Raw genomic sequence first — 17429 nt, forward strand, 5'->3', positions numbered from 1 at the left:
TATATAGCGCCTTCATCCAAAGTGCTGTACAATTGATGCTTCTCATTCTCTCATTCACCCATTCATACACACACTCAGTCACTGACGGCAATTGGCTGCCATGCAAGGCACCAACCAGCTCGTCAGGAGCATTTGGGGGTTAGGTGTCTTGCTCAGGGACACTTCGACACAGCCCGGGCGGGGGATCGAACCGGCAACCCTCCGACTGCCAGACGACTGCTCTTACTGCCTGAGCCATGTCACCCCTATTCAGTGTATTGTAAAACCAAAAAATGTATTCAGTGTATTGTAAAACCAAAAGGAAATCGCCTTGCTGTTCCAATACTATATGTACAGTGCCACAGAATCTAAATGGACCATTTCATAATGGTCTAGTATTTAATATTTTTCCGACAGTGTGTGGCCTCATTTCAGTTAAAATGTTTCTGTGATTTTGGCTCACAATGAAACACAGGAGTTAATGTTTCGCTTCGCGCAGTTCGGTGAGTTTAGTTTGATCACCAAAATTAAATAAATTGCTCGCACTGATAAAAGTAACATGCACATTTGTGTGTAGGAGTGTGTCAGATCTCCATTGGATCCACATCTATGACCTGACAACGGGAGTCCCTCAGTGGCTTGGGCCTTTGCTGTGAAAGTGACTTGCACAGCTTTCCAGTGGGAATATTTACAGAATGTCCTTTTGTTTTGGCTCCCAAAACGTGCCCCTTTACAGATGAAGAGGTCTGAGATAATCACAGCTTCGCTGTAGTTTTAAGTGGTCTTTCGTGTTGGTTAAATTCTGGCTTTTTATTATTTGCTTGTTATTCCTACATTACATTACATTGATGGCATTTGGCAGACGCTCTTATCCAGAGCGACATACAGTTGATTAGACTAAGCAGGAGCAGTGCAGGGTTAAGGGCCTTGCTCAAGGGCCCCAACGGCTGTGCGGATCTATTCCTATGAATCATATCAGACGGTCATGTGAACACAGACATTTTGTTAGGGTTTATACGGTGTATGTGTACCGCTAGGCATTATGGGAAGCACACGTGGAGGTCACGTGACTTCATTTCATTGAACTTCCTTGGTCTGTGTTGCCCTGTCCTACTGTGCTGTGTCCCCAGCATGCTGCATGGATCATGTCACACTCTGTCCCCCGCTGGGCACTCATTGAGTCCCAGTCCTTACGCCATATTGGCTTGCCGTGTGGGCCATCGCATGCCAAAGCTTCAGAGCCAAAGCTCCATGCAAGCAGAGGTCTCAATGCAATCTCTACCCATCTCCGCACACCCAGGAAATGTTAACCCTTTGAAGCGTTTATTTCCATTTTTAATGCTTTAATGTTTCAAAATACTAAGTCAGTGATCTTTTTAATTCACTATTCTGAATTGTTCATTCTTAAATAATTCAGTCGTTGTTTCCTGCTAAGAAGTGAAACACGCATAGTGTAAAGGACCGTGTTTCTTTTTCGTGGGGTACTTAGATCAAATTTATCCCAATACATTTCAGTAGCATTGTTGTGATCACTGTATGCTATCTGCTGATGCATTCCTTGGCTTAGTTCAGACCCTTTGGAATAATTTTCTGGCTATTTCTCTACCAGCCAAACACAGAAGAAATAATTAGTAAAGCTTTTGCTTGACCGTTTGGCCAGCTAAGCAAGCTCAGTCAAGCTACCCTGTAAAAATAAAGGTTAGATTTTTTAAAAATATATTCAATGTACAAGCCAAACCATTCAGCCTCTGGCTAAAGGCTTATTACCACAGGTGAACACTCTACCAGTGTATTTGCATATGTACTGTGATACTCCCAGTGGGATCAGTTATGTTCCACAGCATCCACCATCTTAGTCATCCTTGTTCCGAACTGATTTCATTGTTATTGGACTCACTGGCACTGTTACAGTTACCATTGTTAAGGATTCAGTTATACAGACTGTTCAGCCAAAATAAGATTGCAAAAAAAACATATTTTTAATATTTCCTCTTTGAAATGTTTATCCTCTGCATATCTGCACAAGCTGGGCGTGTGTCCTCTCATTTACTGTAATACCAATTTAATACTGTGATACACAAATGAAAGTTATATTTATATTGTGAGTAGTGTCATCATCATCATCATCATCACCATCATGAGCAGAAGCAGCAGCTTCACAGAGCCTGTCTGCTCTCTGTGATTTCTGCAGGAAAAGAGCAGCTTCACAGACCCTGTCTAGCTCTCTGTGATTTCTGCAGGAAAAGAGCAGCTTCACAGACCCTGTCTTGCTCTCTCTGTGATTTCTGCAGGAAAAGAGCAGAGTCTGAAGCCAGAAAGGGAAGCCTTCCCAACAACAAGGAACAGCTATCCCATCATCCCAATGACCCCGTGGAGCTTCGCCGGCTCAACTTCCAGACCCCCGGTAAGGAGGAACGTCCTTTTACAAATATTCCTAAAACAATAAAAAAAAACGGGGAATCCTTTGCCATCGGAGGAAACAAGGCAAATATCTACAGGATATTGTGACTGCAATCGTGTGTGCGTGCGTGCGTGCGTGCGTGCGGTTGTTTGGGGGAATGTGTGTACCGTGAGCGCTGAGATGAATGGTAATGGCCCCTGCGCGCTGCCACTTGCTGTGTGTGACAGCCGCTCGTCTCCGATTGGTGAGCGGGGCCCGCGGCCGCAGGAAGCGAGGCGGGGGAACTCTCCGGAGAGCGCGTCGCCCTGACAAGTGTCAGTCGCGCTCGTCTCCCGCGCTGTCTGCGTCAGCCGGCCCGCCCGCCACCGCCGGGCGATGTTGTGTATAACAAGGCCCGTGGGAACCCCACGGGCGGTGTGTGTTGATACGGGCGCGGGCAGGGTTGATAAAGTGGGCTGTTTGGCCTTGATGGGGAAGGAGAGGCGGTGGGGTGAGCTCGCTGATGACCCTGCTGGAGAAATTTGAGCCAGATCCCGCACAACAGTGCCCCCCCTTCCCCCGCCCCCGCCCCCGCCCCCACGGAATAAGTGCCCATCTGAGTGTCGTTCCAGGGCACGGTGACTCACTCTCTGTGGGCCACGCATGCCAGAGTGCCCGGCCAGATCGATCATCTCCAGCTCTCCGTCGCCTTCTGATGGCCATTACTCAATGGAAAACCCAGCACCTTCTGAGTGCATGGGCAGCTCGCTCAGGCAGTTAACAAAGGCCTGGATTCACACAACATTACTGAGTACTGGATTCAGACAAAGAAAATAATTCATTATTTAATACAATTATTATTATTGTTATTATTCGTAAAGTTATTGAAAAACATTTTTAAAATTTGCTTTCCAAATGCTTATTTTGCTTTTGGCTAAAGTCTGAACAGAATTCATATACAAACCACTTTGGCTAACTTTTTTAAAGTAGTACTTTTTAAAATCCCTCTCTCAGACGCCCTCTCTCTCTCTCTCTCTCTCTCTCTCTCTCTCTCTCTCTCTTACATACCAAATCACCACTCATCTCTGATGTGATTATAGCAGTTTCCCCTTACCCGCTAAACTCCTTTTCTCCCCTGCTGCGCCCTCCCAGCACCCTGCCGAGGTTATGTAAGATTGGCTTTCTCCTGGATCTGGCCTGCACTTGCACACACATATTCCACTTACGGGTGCTTGACATTTGCATGGTGCTGATGAGAGTGGCTGGATAATGGCAGGCTTTCAGAGGCTGGTCTTGAGTGGCCGTGTGTGACACACACTCCGGAGCCTCTCTGGGGAGGAAGTGGCTCTCAGTTTCCCCTTCAGTAATGGCAGAAAAGCGCAGTCTGAGGAGGCTGTGGCTGTGTTTAAAGAACCTGAAATGAAAAATGGCGTGAAATTTGTGTGAGAGAAACCTTTCTGGGGCTCTGTATCCGCGGGGACTGAAGATGCACACATGCACGCACACACGCGCAAGCGCACACACACACACACACACACACACGCACACACGCGCACACACGCTCACACACGCACACACACACACACACACACAAGCGCACACACACGCACACGCATGTACAGACACACAAATATACATGCACATGTGCACACACACAATCACACTCACACAAGTGACTTCTGCCTCCACAAAGACAGGGAAAAGAGGAGGAAATATGTCATTAACTTCTGAGTTAGCCACGCTAGCATCAACTGCATCGGTGAACACAGAGCTGTTTCTGTGAACTGCACTGTACCTTTGCTGCTTTTCAAATCTGGGAAAAATGATGTCTTAGCCTTCCCCCTTGCAATTAAATGCCGTACCTTCTTGCTTATTTATTTATGAAATGATTTAGTGAATTATTGTGGTTTTTATTATTTACTTCATGCTCCCCCCCTTACCCTCCCAAACCCACTCACAGACAGTTTGCTGCTTGTGAAAAGTGTGGACAGTTGTGTGGCAGCTTCTCATTGCATGTAGATGCCTTACAGCTTGGTAGATGGCAAAAGATTTTAATTGTTTGCTTTACTAACCAACCAGCTGGGTGGCAAAGGAAGTTTCTGAAAAGTGCAATGAGAATCATTACAATTTGTTCCGCCCCGGGATTTGTTCTGTCTGACTTGCCTGAATTAGCCTTAATGTTTTTGTTTTTTTTTCATTTCTGTTTTGTTTTTATAAGTTGTCTGAAGTTATCTATGTTTTTAAAAGTGTCCACCACATTGCTGCAACGTGTACGACCTGTACCATTTCCTCCGCAGGTTCAGGTGTGTCCGGTTACCCCAGTAACCTCCATATGCCAAGTTAGTTGGTCTTGTTTATGCATACGTCACTCTCTCCTCTTTGGTGTCTTACGCCCCCCTCTTTTGTCTCCTTTCTTTTTTTAGGCTTGTTCGCTAGTTTACTCTCACGCCATCTAATCTACGCCTTACCCATTTCATCCATCGCAGGGGGGCCAAGTGTGGAATGACAGTAACTGCCATTATTACTTAGGGCAGACCGCTGGCTTCAGCCCTTGACTTTGGGTTTTTTTTTATTTTTCCCCTTTGTTTGTTTTTTTTGCCATGCTAACTTTTACCCGCTGCTTGGGGCAAATAACATTTTCTTTCACACCAGGAATGCTGGCTTTTGGACGTGCGCTTGGTGATCCTTCATCGGCTTTAGTGGTCATGTGCCGTGAGCATGCGATGGCTTTGAGTAACCCGACTGCCTAACGACTTTCGCCCTTTCCATTAATCTACACACCTGCCGCTTCCGACAAACACCCTCTTCTCACATGTGACCCCCCTGCTCCGGCTTCCGTCTGTCACTCAAAACGTGTCCGCCTCTCTGATCGGCAGGTATGGTCAGCCACCCGCCAATCCCCATCGCAGAGCTCGCGGACCATCTGGAGCGGTTGAAAGCGAACGACAACTTGAAGTTTTCTCAAGAGTATGAGGTAAAATTGCGAGCGTTAACTTACTTTGAGCTACCTGTGGCGATTGTGCTTGGGTTCAGTTGCACATCGGATAAGCATGCTGTGTTGTGTCAATCAAAACCACAAGCCCATTTTAAAGCTAAATGGCATTCAGTCATGACAGAAGTCTCATGATTTAACAAAAATATGCCTAATCTAAAAGTGTAAGGCTGAATTTATTGAACCTTGCTCAACTTGACTCAACTTGCTTGTTTTTTTCTGCATTTGTTGAGTTTTTTTTAAAGTATAAAAACGGTAATTTTTGTGCTTCACACAAACATGGAACAGAAATCAAACACTTTGAGCTCAGGTGATGTGTGTGGTGTTTAGCATCAGTGTTTCCTCTACGATTCCAGTCAAAGTCTTTCTCAGCCTCTTTGCTCCTGCTGCAGTTACAAACATCGGGTTTTTGTCACAGGGTTGGTCCAATGACCCGTAAAATAGCTCCAGATGGTAAACATGGAAGCTGGATATCTCCGGGGCGTGAATGCAAAGTTCCTTTTGGAAGCAGCGGTACACCCTCACACCAGAACAATAGCTTTTTTTCCCCCCATTGCATTTTGAAAGGGTAACGTAGGGCTCCCTGCAGTGTAATCTGCTCACGGCTCTGAGAGAAAGCTCTGCCTGGGAGTCTCACAGGACCCAGGACTACGCCGTGCACACAGGCGTTCAGTATAAAAGCACATCGTAATCAGCTGATAGAGTGCTTTTTACTGTAACAGTCAATGCACATTGTCCTGGTTGGACGTTTGTCAACTCTAGGTTGTTGGGTGGATTTAATATTTTGCGATGTAATGCTGCATATGTTTTGACTGTGTGGCTTAGGTTATATTATGGGAGACATTTTGGGATCTATAGGCATCTATATAAGATGCCGTACCTGCTGTTGGCTCATAACAGCTTTGCTTGTGATGGGAGATTTGACGTCCTTCATACCCCACTTTGTGAAAATCTATCAAATGGATTTGTGAGGAGCGGGATCTATTGGTCTCATGTCCGGCCTGTTCTCAGGTCAGGCAGGACTGAAGTTATGACAGCAGGGTCTCCCGGTGGCTCAGGCTGTGAAGACCTGCGCTTGGCTGCTCAAGTCTGGCCTTGATTCTCCTGTGTGGCTACCGCTCCAACCCAAGATGGCTGCACAGTAACTGTGCTTAGAAAGCCGGACGCATATGGCAGCGGGCTTTCCGAAGCTTACTGCAGAGACATAATTGCGCGTTGCGAACGCACCCTGAATTGCGCGCATTTGCTGTCAGTGGCCACACGTGACCTTGTTCCTTGAGCCATCCCACGCTGTGAAAGCTGCGTGGATTTCTGTTAAACCCTGGAGAGCGCTTATGCTCTGTAATTGGCATGCAGGGCCCGAAACGAGAGAATGCCTTCGTCCTGAAGGTATTCACACTTCCCTTTTACTCCCTAGAGACCAGATGTGGAGGAGCTCTTCTTCCGGTGTAGGGAAATAACTTAACTTGTTTTCAAAATGTCTCTCTCTGCCTCTCTCTCATCAGCAAAAACATTCATTAATTGAACATTTAGTCTCAGTGAAACAAAACATGAAGAGAGACATGCAACCTAGACATTCTCTTCATGCAAAATGTAATATTGAAGCAGCATTGAATGATACTACTAATATTGAAACAGAATTAATTCTATGTTTAACATTTGCCATTGTGAGAAATAGGCTTAACGGCATATTCAGTCCCAAAACCCTCCGAGGCTACCTTCCCTTATACTGTAATGGTATGTTTATTTATAGGATATCAATCAGTCAAAATGAACCAAATTTTATATACACTCAGTGATAACCTTTTTAGGAAGACCTGTACACCAGCTTGTTAATGCAAATATTTAATCAGCCAATAATGTGGCAGCAACTAAATGCATAAAAGCATTCAGACATGGTCAAGAGGTCCAGCTATTTTTCAGACCAAATGTCAGAATGGGGTAGAAATGTGATCTAAGTGACTTTGGCCGTGGAGTGATTGTTGTCAGTAATGCAAAATACCACGCATTACAACAGTGGTATGCAGAAGAGCATCTCCGAACACAAACGCGTCAAACATCTAAGTCAATAGGCTACAGCAGCAGAAGACTTAATAAGTCTAAACAAAAACCGAATAAAGTGCTCACTGAGTGTGTATGAAAAGTGCTGAAGAGACCATTGAGAAAAATGTCATGTACTTCTCAACCAGTGTGATCACAGAGGTCCGGGCGGCGCTTGCCTTCGCGGGTTCATAGCGAAAAGGTTGTCTTCCCTTGCTGACTGTGCCATTTGATGGAATCAAGGCCATTGAATCAATGGGACTATGACCCGGGGGCTTCAGTTGTAACTGAACTGGCTGCCTGTCAGTATCTTTCAACTCGACCGGGCTGCAAATTCTTCAAGGGAAACAACAATAGCTGTGAAACAGGGCCGCAGTACCGCTCACCCTAACCTAACCCTGACCCTAACCGATCCCACAAGCGTGTCTGGGCTTCCCACAGCCCACATTCGCGCAGTTTAAAAGATTATCGTCAGCACTACTGTACCACAGAAGTGAAATGTTATTATTTTGTAGGGTCTGCAAAATTGCAATGGCGATACTATACTTAAACGATACTACCTTTCTTGCTGATTTTGATTATTTTCTAAAGCCAGACAAGGAGTTCTGTGAATAAGACCAGAATTGTATTTATGTATTTGCATTTTATTCATTCAATCTACTTTTTCATCTATCTGCAGTCCATTGATCCTGGACAGCAGTTTACGTGGGAGAACTCCAACTTGGAAGTGAACAAGCCAAAGAACAGATACGCCAACGTCATCGCCTACGACCACTCCCGAGTACTGCTGTCTGCCATCGAAGGTAAACGCCTTTGCTGCTCCAAATATATGGGTGTGCAGGCCAACATGAATGGTCTCCATGGAGATAGGGATAAAATGGAGAAAGATCTGCTATCCTTCCGCTACCTTTGGCAATATGACTTTTTTCCACCGCTGTTTGAGGGGTTTTCTCCCCTCTGGGGAGTTGTTTTTTTTTACCTCGTGTGCTTGCTATTTGCCGGTTCAGGAATGGCGTGTGCCCTTCTGTAAAGTGTCTTTGTGACAGTCTTCTGTCATTGCTATACAATGAAATGGAAGTACATGAAAATTGATGGGCTGTACAGTATACTGTAGGGTCTGTGTATAAGTCCAACTAGAAATAGCCAGCATTGCCCCATGCCATATACGATATACTGTATGTTATTAGTCATTACAAGTGATGAGCCACACCCTTCCTTGGATTTACACTCTGGCCAAAACAATACTCACCTGCCATCACACCCTCACACTCCAGAACAATACTCATCTGCCATCGCACTCCAGAACAATACTCACCTGTCATCACACTCCAGAACAATACTCACCTGCCATCACACCCTCACATTCCAGAACAATACTCACCTGCCTATCACACCATCACACTCCAGAACAATACTCACCTGCCATCACACCCTCAAACTCCAGAACAATACTCACCTGCCATCACACTCCAGAACAATACTCACCTGCCATCTCACCATCACACTCCAGAACAATACTCACCTGCCATCACACCCCACACTCCAGAACAATACTCACCTGCCATCACACCATCACACTCCAGAACAATACTCACCTGCCATCACACCATCACACTCCAGAACAATACTCACCTGCCATAACACCCTCACACTCCAGAACAATACTCACCTGCCATCACACTCCAGAACAATACTCACCTGCCATCACACTCCAGAACAATACTCACCTGCCATCACACCCTCACATTCCAGAACAATACTCGCCTGCCTATCACACCATCACACTCCAGAACAATACTCACCTGCCATCACACCATCACACTCCAGAACAATACTCACCTGCCATCACACCCTCACACTCCAGAACAATGCTCACCTGCCATCACACTCCAGAACAATACTCACCTGCCATCACACCCTCACACTCCAGAACAATGCTCACCTGCCATCACACTCCAGAACAATATTCACCTGCCATCACACCCTCACACTCCAGAACAATGCTCACCTGCCATCACACTCCAGAACAATACTCACCTGCCATCACACCCTCACACTCCAGAACAATACTCACCTGCCATCACACCCTCACACTCCAGAACAATACTCACCTGCCATCACACCATCACACTCCAGAACAATACTCACCTGCCATCACACCATCACATTCCAGAACAATACTCACCTGCCATCACACCCTCACTCTCCAGAACAATACTCACCTGCCATCACACCCTCACTCTCCAGAACAATACTCACCTGTCATCACACCCTCATACTCCAGAAAAATACTCACCTGCCATCACACCCTCATACTCCAGAAAAATACTCACCTGCCTGTCTTATTTATTTCTTTGGAAGCAAAATCAAATGTAGTCCTGCAGCCCCTAGCCCTCCCCCTCCTGCTGTTCTCCCCTCTGAACCTGTCTCAGAACCACAAAAGCCTGCACCCAACTCCTCCACCAGCACCCTGAATGCTGATACCTGTTCCTGCATAATGTCTACAAAAGAGAATAACAACATGTTTCTACAATTATATTTACTGCTACAATGTGGGTTTGTGTGTGCGTTCATGTGTGCGTGCATGCGTGTGCTTGCGTGTTTGTCTGTGCTTGTGTGTGTATTCATGTGTGTGTGCGTATGCATGTGTATGAGTATATATATATATATATATATATATATATATATATGTATAGTATGCATATGCTGTATGTATAAAATATAAATGTCAAAGTGTGGGCAGGTTTCCTCTGTATAGTCGCTGATATAAACGTGTCTTGAACTGACTTCCAGGAACCATATAATTAAAAACATTTCCTTTCAATAAAACGGAAACCAAATCAAAATCTGCTTGAGCCAGATAGCGGCACAAAAGGCAAGCCAGTCCGCGGCAAAATAGATTTCTGCCAGTGCACGGGTGAAATAAATATATTAAAAATAAAATAAAATACATGCAGGAGCAGCAAAAGCGCACACATAAATATGCTGGATTCCTTTATGATTTCAGTCCCATTACAATGACAATGACGAAGGAAAGGGCAGCTTCGCATTAACGCATAAACACAACGTCATTTTCATCAGGTGCTTTCTGTGCAGATTGCTACCTGCTTCCAGGGCTTTCTAACAAAACAGTGGGCAACAGGGATTTCTTCCGTTTATGTTCAAGGTTTATTTATTTATTTGATAATTTTGCCTAGTGTCTGTGTAATTGTTTGATGAAGCTCCCACAATTTAATTGTTTTCCGCCTCGGAGTTAAAATGGCCGACTTTCCTGCCATCTGTCCTTATCACTCAGATACATGGTTGTGTCCAATGCCTAATCTTGAAATAGACAGATCTCATTCAAAGTCCTGCGCCTCACCATTTGTTCTCGTCAAATTTACATAAGTGCTTCTGCTTCAACATTTTGTCTAAGATTTGTTTTTGGAAAAACATTTCTTAAGGCTGAAACAGCCTTTAGAATTAGCATGCTTTCCTCTGGTGGGGAAAGTCTGTGTGTGTCTATAGCTGCTACGCTCCAATCACAGCGAGAGGTTTTCAGCCAAAGATTGTATTCTCAATTATTGTGCTTAATCGTTCTTCTTTAGCCACTTCTAACGACAGCTCATTCACTCGCCCCTATAAACATCCGTGTGAATACAGTCCTACAGTGTCAATGCAGAAATTGTGTTTCTCATCTGCTGTTAAAGATAAGATGCCCTCTCCATACAAAAGTGAAGTCAGACGCAGTGTTCCGGCAGGCAGACGCCTCTGTCCGTACGACCGACTCATTCAAACGGCGACTGCGTCGGTCACCTTTTATCTCTCTCATTATGTTAAAGCCCGCCGATTATTTTCCCCTCTTTTCATCCGAAAGCAAATAGTCTTAATCCCCCAGCCAGGCCGTCCGCAGAGACCAATCAGCGCTCTCGCCCGAAAATAAGCTACCTGTGAGCAGGGCGGTGGGGGTGGGGGGGGGGGGCGGGGTGCTGCTGGGAGGTGAATCCCACACGTGTGAGGCTTATCTTGGCACACCATGTGCAGAGCGGGAGTCCAAACGCTGTGACACGCTGTCAACACGGCTTCTCCCAGCAACAGGAGAAGATAGGGGAGGATTATTTATTTATTTATTCGCTTATTTTATTTATTTCGACAAAAAAAAAAAAAATCGTGGCCCGAGAGAAGAGCATTTTCTTGTCTGTGACAGCCTCAATCCCTCCTCCCAAAGCGGCGTTTGTTTATCAGCTCGCAGGTGCGCCCTGACATGAGAAAGACGTTCAGCGCAACACCGTGCGGTTTTTTTTCCCACCCAACTCAGACACTAGTCATCCAAAAAGAAGAGTCAGTCACACGGCATCAGAATATTTATAAGGAGGGGGTTAAATGCCGTGCAGTTTCAACGGTCTCACAATCAAACATGTTTGACGGGTACAGCAACACAACGGGCAAAGAAATTGAAGAAACGGACCGTCTGATATGAGAAAGTGGAATGAGTGGTCTGATTAAAGCTCTTGAAAAGAAGCCAGGCCTACATTCAATTCATCTTAGTCACTGCCAAGTGCCTGGAGTAGTGCCGGCATTAAGGCAGGCAGAGTAAGGGCTGAGCTGATTTAATAGCAGATCTGCAGCACTTGACTGTCCCAACTCGAGCGGCGTTCTCTGGAGTGCAGCTCCGACTCAAGGCCGGAGCCGGCGCGTCGTAACGTTTCACTCACCTGTGTAAAAAACGCTATGGGTCGGGAACCCAAAACGGGCGGTGGGAGTGTATGAAGTGGGTCCTGGAATGAGTCTGTGGTCCACTGGGCTGTGCGTGTACAGTATGTGTATTGTAAGGGTCCCAGAAAGAACATTAATTTATAATTTGTGTCCTGACATGCCTATCCTTGTGTCCTGTCCTAAAACAAGTATTTCTAATTTGGATTAAAGGACCTCCTGAACCTCTCATTTTTGTTGTTTTAATGGAGCCGACAGTCCGTTGCTCTGATGTATTATTTCCACTTGGATGTGGTTGGAAACTGAGGGTTAGAGTACAGAGAGTACTGTCCCGTGGGAAATGGATCTAACATGGCCTCACAGGGCAGGGCAGCGAAGGAGGGGTTTTGTGTAATCGTTGGGAGATAGTGTCACTGCAGACTCCACCACACGGTCATCCTCTCGCCCTGACCTTGTTGTAAAACGTTGAACGTGTTCCCGTCCGGCTCTCAGGCGTTCCAGGCAGCGACTACATCAACGCTAACTACATCGACGGCTACAGGAAGCAGAACGCCTACATCGCCACCCAGGGCTCGCTCCCCGAGACCTTCGGCGACTTCTGGAGGATGATCTGGGAGCAGCACACGGCCAACATCGTCATGATGACCAAGCTGGAGGAACGATCAAGGGTAACTCACTCCCAGAAACTTCTGGAACCAATACCGAATGAACGTGTCCTCTCCTCCTCTTCCTCTTCCTCCTCCTCTTCCTCCTTCTTCTTCTTCTTCTTCATATTCCCCCAACGTAATTCTTTCATGAACCCAATGATTTCTTTGGTCAGATTTTTTAAAAATCTAAATAAATTCACAGTTGGTACTGTAACTGTTCCTTTGTCCCTATATCAAGCATCGTACTGTGGTCTGAACTGGAGTCATGTGCATGAAGATAATGAACTAATGGAGGGAAAGCCCTGTGCATGCTGGCCCTGCAGGAATGGAACCCGGGTCCAGGTGTATGAGGGCAGTCTGGCTCCCCTGCTCCACCCGTGCGGGCAGCAGCTATGTGTTTTATATTTTAGCAGCTTGTCTTTCAGCTCACGCTGTTTTCTTGTTTGGTGTATTTTAATTCCTCAGATGCCCTCTTATTTCTTCTCCAAGGCAAGGAATCTCTCGTTTTCTTCCACCAGATAAATGGTCACGCATTCGGTTGCCTGTTGTTTATTTGTTCTTAAATGCACACGGTGACCCCCACTGGCCCCTTCCTCCACACTATGGGGCATGTTGAATCAATTATGTTAAAATAGACACTAATTACACGCAGCACAGTTATACAAGAAATGTATGGGTTTTTTTTTTTTTTTTTCTTAAATCGAAAAAATAATGTCTCGCAAGTGCAAATGGCCCTTAAGTAAAGCACATTAAAGTGATGGCGGAGTATGTCTGAACACATAATTGCATGGTTTTGACAAGCTCCAAATGTTCCTTTTCATAGAGTTTATAATTGAAATTAAAAGTGCCAATTTGAAGTTGAGAATAATTGAGTGCAGCCGATTTATTTTTCCTTCGCAATTACCTGAGAAGCCAGAGCCGACGAATTGATTCTCAAGAGATGTTTTTGAATTTTTTTCCTCAAGTGTTTATTGAAATCATGCTGTGTCACGTTTAAAAGGCTTGTTTTTTTCTGTTCTCACCCCACGTTTCGGGGTCACTGGTTGAGCATGCTCCTTTGCGCTGCCCACCCCCCTGTACGTGCACCAGAAGGGCAGAGCGAGGCCTTGCACATGCCCTCAACAGCACCACACACCCAAACGCATGCTTTTAATCCTTTAACTGGCAGTGCAATCCCATCAAAATTTCACTTCATTTATTTGTTTTTTAGACATGCATAGAAATTCAACAGAAAAGAAACTAAATCAACAAAGTGATTTATATGCACATATGAATACATTTTCAATGAATTTTCATTTTCAACTGAACTGTTTGGTTGAGCTGCCAGTTTATTGGGTTAAGCACAAACGCTGATGTTGATTTGTTGTATGGTCATATGAACTACAGCTACCAGCCTACACAAATGGCTCATGGTTTACCCAAATGAATATTTATCCCTACGTGTAGGTAGTTTGCATATTAATATTTGCATTTCGACATTTAACAGGTGCCAGTGACTGAATGTTTAGGCAACAAAAATCTGGTGCCAAGTAATTAAGGTCTAATTAATAACTTACTGAGTAGTTTGATACACCTGTAAGCCTACTACATAGAGTTACTGTATGTGAAGTGTCAAATGTCATAGTCAGTGTTAGAGTGACTGCAGTGCTTCAAGTAGCAAATGGGTATGACGATATCGTATTTCAGTGTAGTATATGTGGGACTGGCAAAGCCATGATACATGTTCAGAGTTCAGCATGGATGAGCACAGGATGATAAGTCATTTTTAATAGTGTCAGTATGCTGACAATAATAAGAGAACAGAACACCGCGGACTATCGTTTTGAGAGCAGATGGCAGAATGTGGTGTGTGGGGTTGATATAGGATGGAAAATGCTGTTCATCAGAGTCCTGCCATTTTTCATGGCACATTGAGAGAATGTGTTGCTTTCTGATCAGGTACAAAGAGAGTTAGTTGCTTTTCAGTGTGATTAGGGAAACAAGCTTGTGACCAGAGCAACGCAGGTCATTCAGTCATTCTACTTATAGCATTAGCAATAGCCTTCACTGTCCATATTTACTGGGTTAATTCAAGTCTTGATCCAATTACCCTTCACACTCTTTTTTGATCATAGAGGTATTGGTTGTTAAGTTTGAACTGTATGGCCATATTTAGTAACTCTTGTGTGCGTATGTTAATGAGGGAGATGTATGGGTTTCAGACCAAGTATGTTATTATTCACACAAGGCATTAATTTGTTTCCCCTTGGCAGTGGAGCAGTAATACCCTAATGGAGCGCTGCTTTATTGGTTGTTCGCTGGGCAACGAAACAGTATAATCACAATAAACTAGCATCTTAAATGTGATTTGAAAAAACGGCGGTTACGGTCGTGATTATAGAGTCTGTCAGTCCAATAAATAATGGTGTCTGGATCAGCGGAATGTGCTAGGCTGTTTTCTCCAGTGTGAAATGTATAAATCAGCAAAATCAGCTATTGGCAGTCCATTTCCCTCAGCTCAAACGGCCTATTTCCGTGACTTAGGGAAGACATACTGCAAATACCCTGCAATATGCTCAAGTAATGAAAACGGCAATCAAAAAACACATGCTGTTTTTTAAGCCAGGCAACGGGCTAGCAGATGGACTTGTGTAAGCAGTTTTGCAGTTTTTTGGTGAATTTCTTGGAACAGTAAATGTATGTTAATATGCGTTTTGCTCTGTCTCAGGTTAAATGTGACCAGTATTGGCCCACCAGAGGGACGGAGACGTACGGTTTGATCCAGGTCTCGCTGCTCGACACCGTGGAGCTAGCAACGTACTGCGTGAGGACGTTCGCTCTCTACAAGGTAAAGTTAATGAAGGAAAGTAAACTGCGTGTATCTGAGATTCTCTCCTTCCACCACCTTCCACATTTTCACTCCTGGTCCTGGAGAGGTGCAGGGTGTGCTGGGGTCCTCACTCCTAGTCCTGGAGAGCCGCAGGGTGTGCTGGAGTCCTCACTCCTGGTCCTGGAGAGCCGCAGGGTGTGCTGGGGTCCTCACTCCTGGTCCTGGAGAGGCTCAGGGTGTGCTGGGGTCCTCACTCCTGGTCCTGGAGAGCCGCAGGGTGTGCTGGGGTCCTCACTCCTGGTCCTGGAGAGGTGCAGGGTGTGCTGGGGTCCTCACTCCTGGTCCTGGAGAGCCGCAGGGTGTGCTGGAGTCCTCACTCCTGGTCCTGGAGAGCCGCAGGGTGTGCTGGGGTCCTCACTCCTGGTCCTGGAGAGGTGCAGGGTGTGCTGGGGTCCTCACTCCTGGTCCTGGAGAGGTGCAGGGTGTGCTGGGGTCCTCACTCCTGGTCCTGGAGAGCCGCAGGGTGTGCTGGGGTCCTCACTCCTGGTCCTGGAGAGGTGCAGGGTGTGCTGGGGTCCTCACTCCTGGTCCTGGAGAGCCGCAGGGTGTGCTGGGGTCCTCAATCCTGGTCCTGGAGAGGTGCAGGGTGTGCTGGGGTCCTCACTCCTGGTCCTGGAGAGCCGCAGGATGTGCTGGGGGCCTCACTCCTGGTCCTGGAGAGGTGCAGGGTGTGCTGGGGTCCTCACTCCTGGTCCTGGAGAGCCACAGGGTGTGCTGGGGTCCTCACTCCTGGTCCTGGAGAGCCGCAGGGTGTGCTGGGGTCCTCACTCCTGGTCCTGGAGAGCCACAGGGTGTGTTGGCATCCTCACTCCGGGTCCTGAAGAGGTGCAGGGTGTGCTGGGCTCCTCACTCCTGGTCCTGGAGAGCCACAGGGTGTGCTGGGGCCCTCACTCCTGGTCCTGGAGAGGTGCAGGGTGTGCTGGGGTCCTCTCTCCTGGTCCTGGAGAGGTGCAGGGTGTTCAGTTAAAGCAGTTGTCTCACCTTTTTTCTTGGGTCTCAATAGAATACTGATATTAAAGCCAAAACAAAAACCAGCAAACCCTGCGGCCTGCCAGGACAAAGAATGAGGTCCACTGCTGTAAGGTCCCCATCTGAAAAACGTTGAAAAATGCTCTGTTTCAATCGGGTATTTCTCGACGTTTCCTGCAAAAACGGACGGAGTGAGAGGCGGGAGGTCCACTGTTGTACGCCCATCAGAACTTGAAAAATGCTCTGTTTCAGTCTGGTATTTCTCACCAGAACGGGTCGAGCGAGAAGAGGGAGGTGCGGCAGTTCCAGTTCACGGCCTGGCCGGACCACGGCGTCCCGGAGCACCCCACCCCGTTCCTGGCCTTCCTGCGGCGGGTGAAGGCCTGTAACCCCCCGGATGCCGGGCCCATGGTTGTGCACTGCAGGTAAAGCACAGCGCCCCCTGCGGGAGAGAAGACCAAGCCACACTCAGAGCGTGATTCACTAAGACAGGGCGGCCTGTTGCGTAGTGGTTAAGGTACATGCCTGGGACACCCAAGGTCGGTGGTTCTAATCCTGGTGTAGCCACAATAAGATCTGCACAGCCGTTGGGTCCTTGAGCAAGGCCCTTAACCCTGCATTGCTCCAGGGGAGGATTGTCTCCTGCTTAGTCTAATCAACTGTACGTCGCTCTGGATAAGAGCGTCTGCCAAATGCCAATAATGTAATGTAAAAGACACAGGTGTCAAACTCCAGTCTGCGGGTTTTTGGGATGTTCTCGGCGCCTGTGGTTCATTCAAGTCGTTGATTGGCTAAATAATCCACACACCTTGTTCTCAAGGCCTTCATTGACAGCTGATTGGAAGGAAACCACAAAAACCT

General features: G+C 46.4%; 1 protein-coding gene across 1 annotated transcript in view; it reads left to right on the top strand.

Moving 5' to 3' along the window:
• Window positions 1-17429, top strand: part of LOC133131309 (receptor-type tyrosine-protein phosphatase delta-like) — a 391331-nt gene that overhangs the window by 352265 nt on the left and 21637 nt on the right. The window contains exons 30-36 of the mRNA XM_061246612.1: window positions 2271-2383; window positions 4657-4698; window positions 5236-5333; window positions 8071-8194; window positions 12576-12751; window positions 15438-15557; window positions 16839-16993. Of these exons, the coding sequence (XP_061102596.1) occupies window positions 2271-2383; window positions 4657-4698; window positions 5236-5333; window positions 8071-8194; window positions 12576-12751; window positions 15438-15557; window positions 16839-16993 (828 nt within the window). The remainder of the gene's footprint in view (window positions 1-2270; window positions 2384-4656; window positions 4699-5235; window positions 5334-8070; window positions 8195-12575; window positions 12752-15437; window positions 15558-16838; window positions 16994-17429) is intronic.

Source organism: Conger conger, chromosome 6 (genome assembly GCF_963514075.1).
Source record: "Conger conger chromosome 6, fConCon1.1, whole genome shotgun sequence".
Lineage (NCBI taxonomy): Eukaryota > Metazoa > Chordata > Actinopteri > Anguilliformes > Congridae > Conger > Conger conger.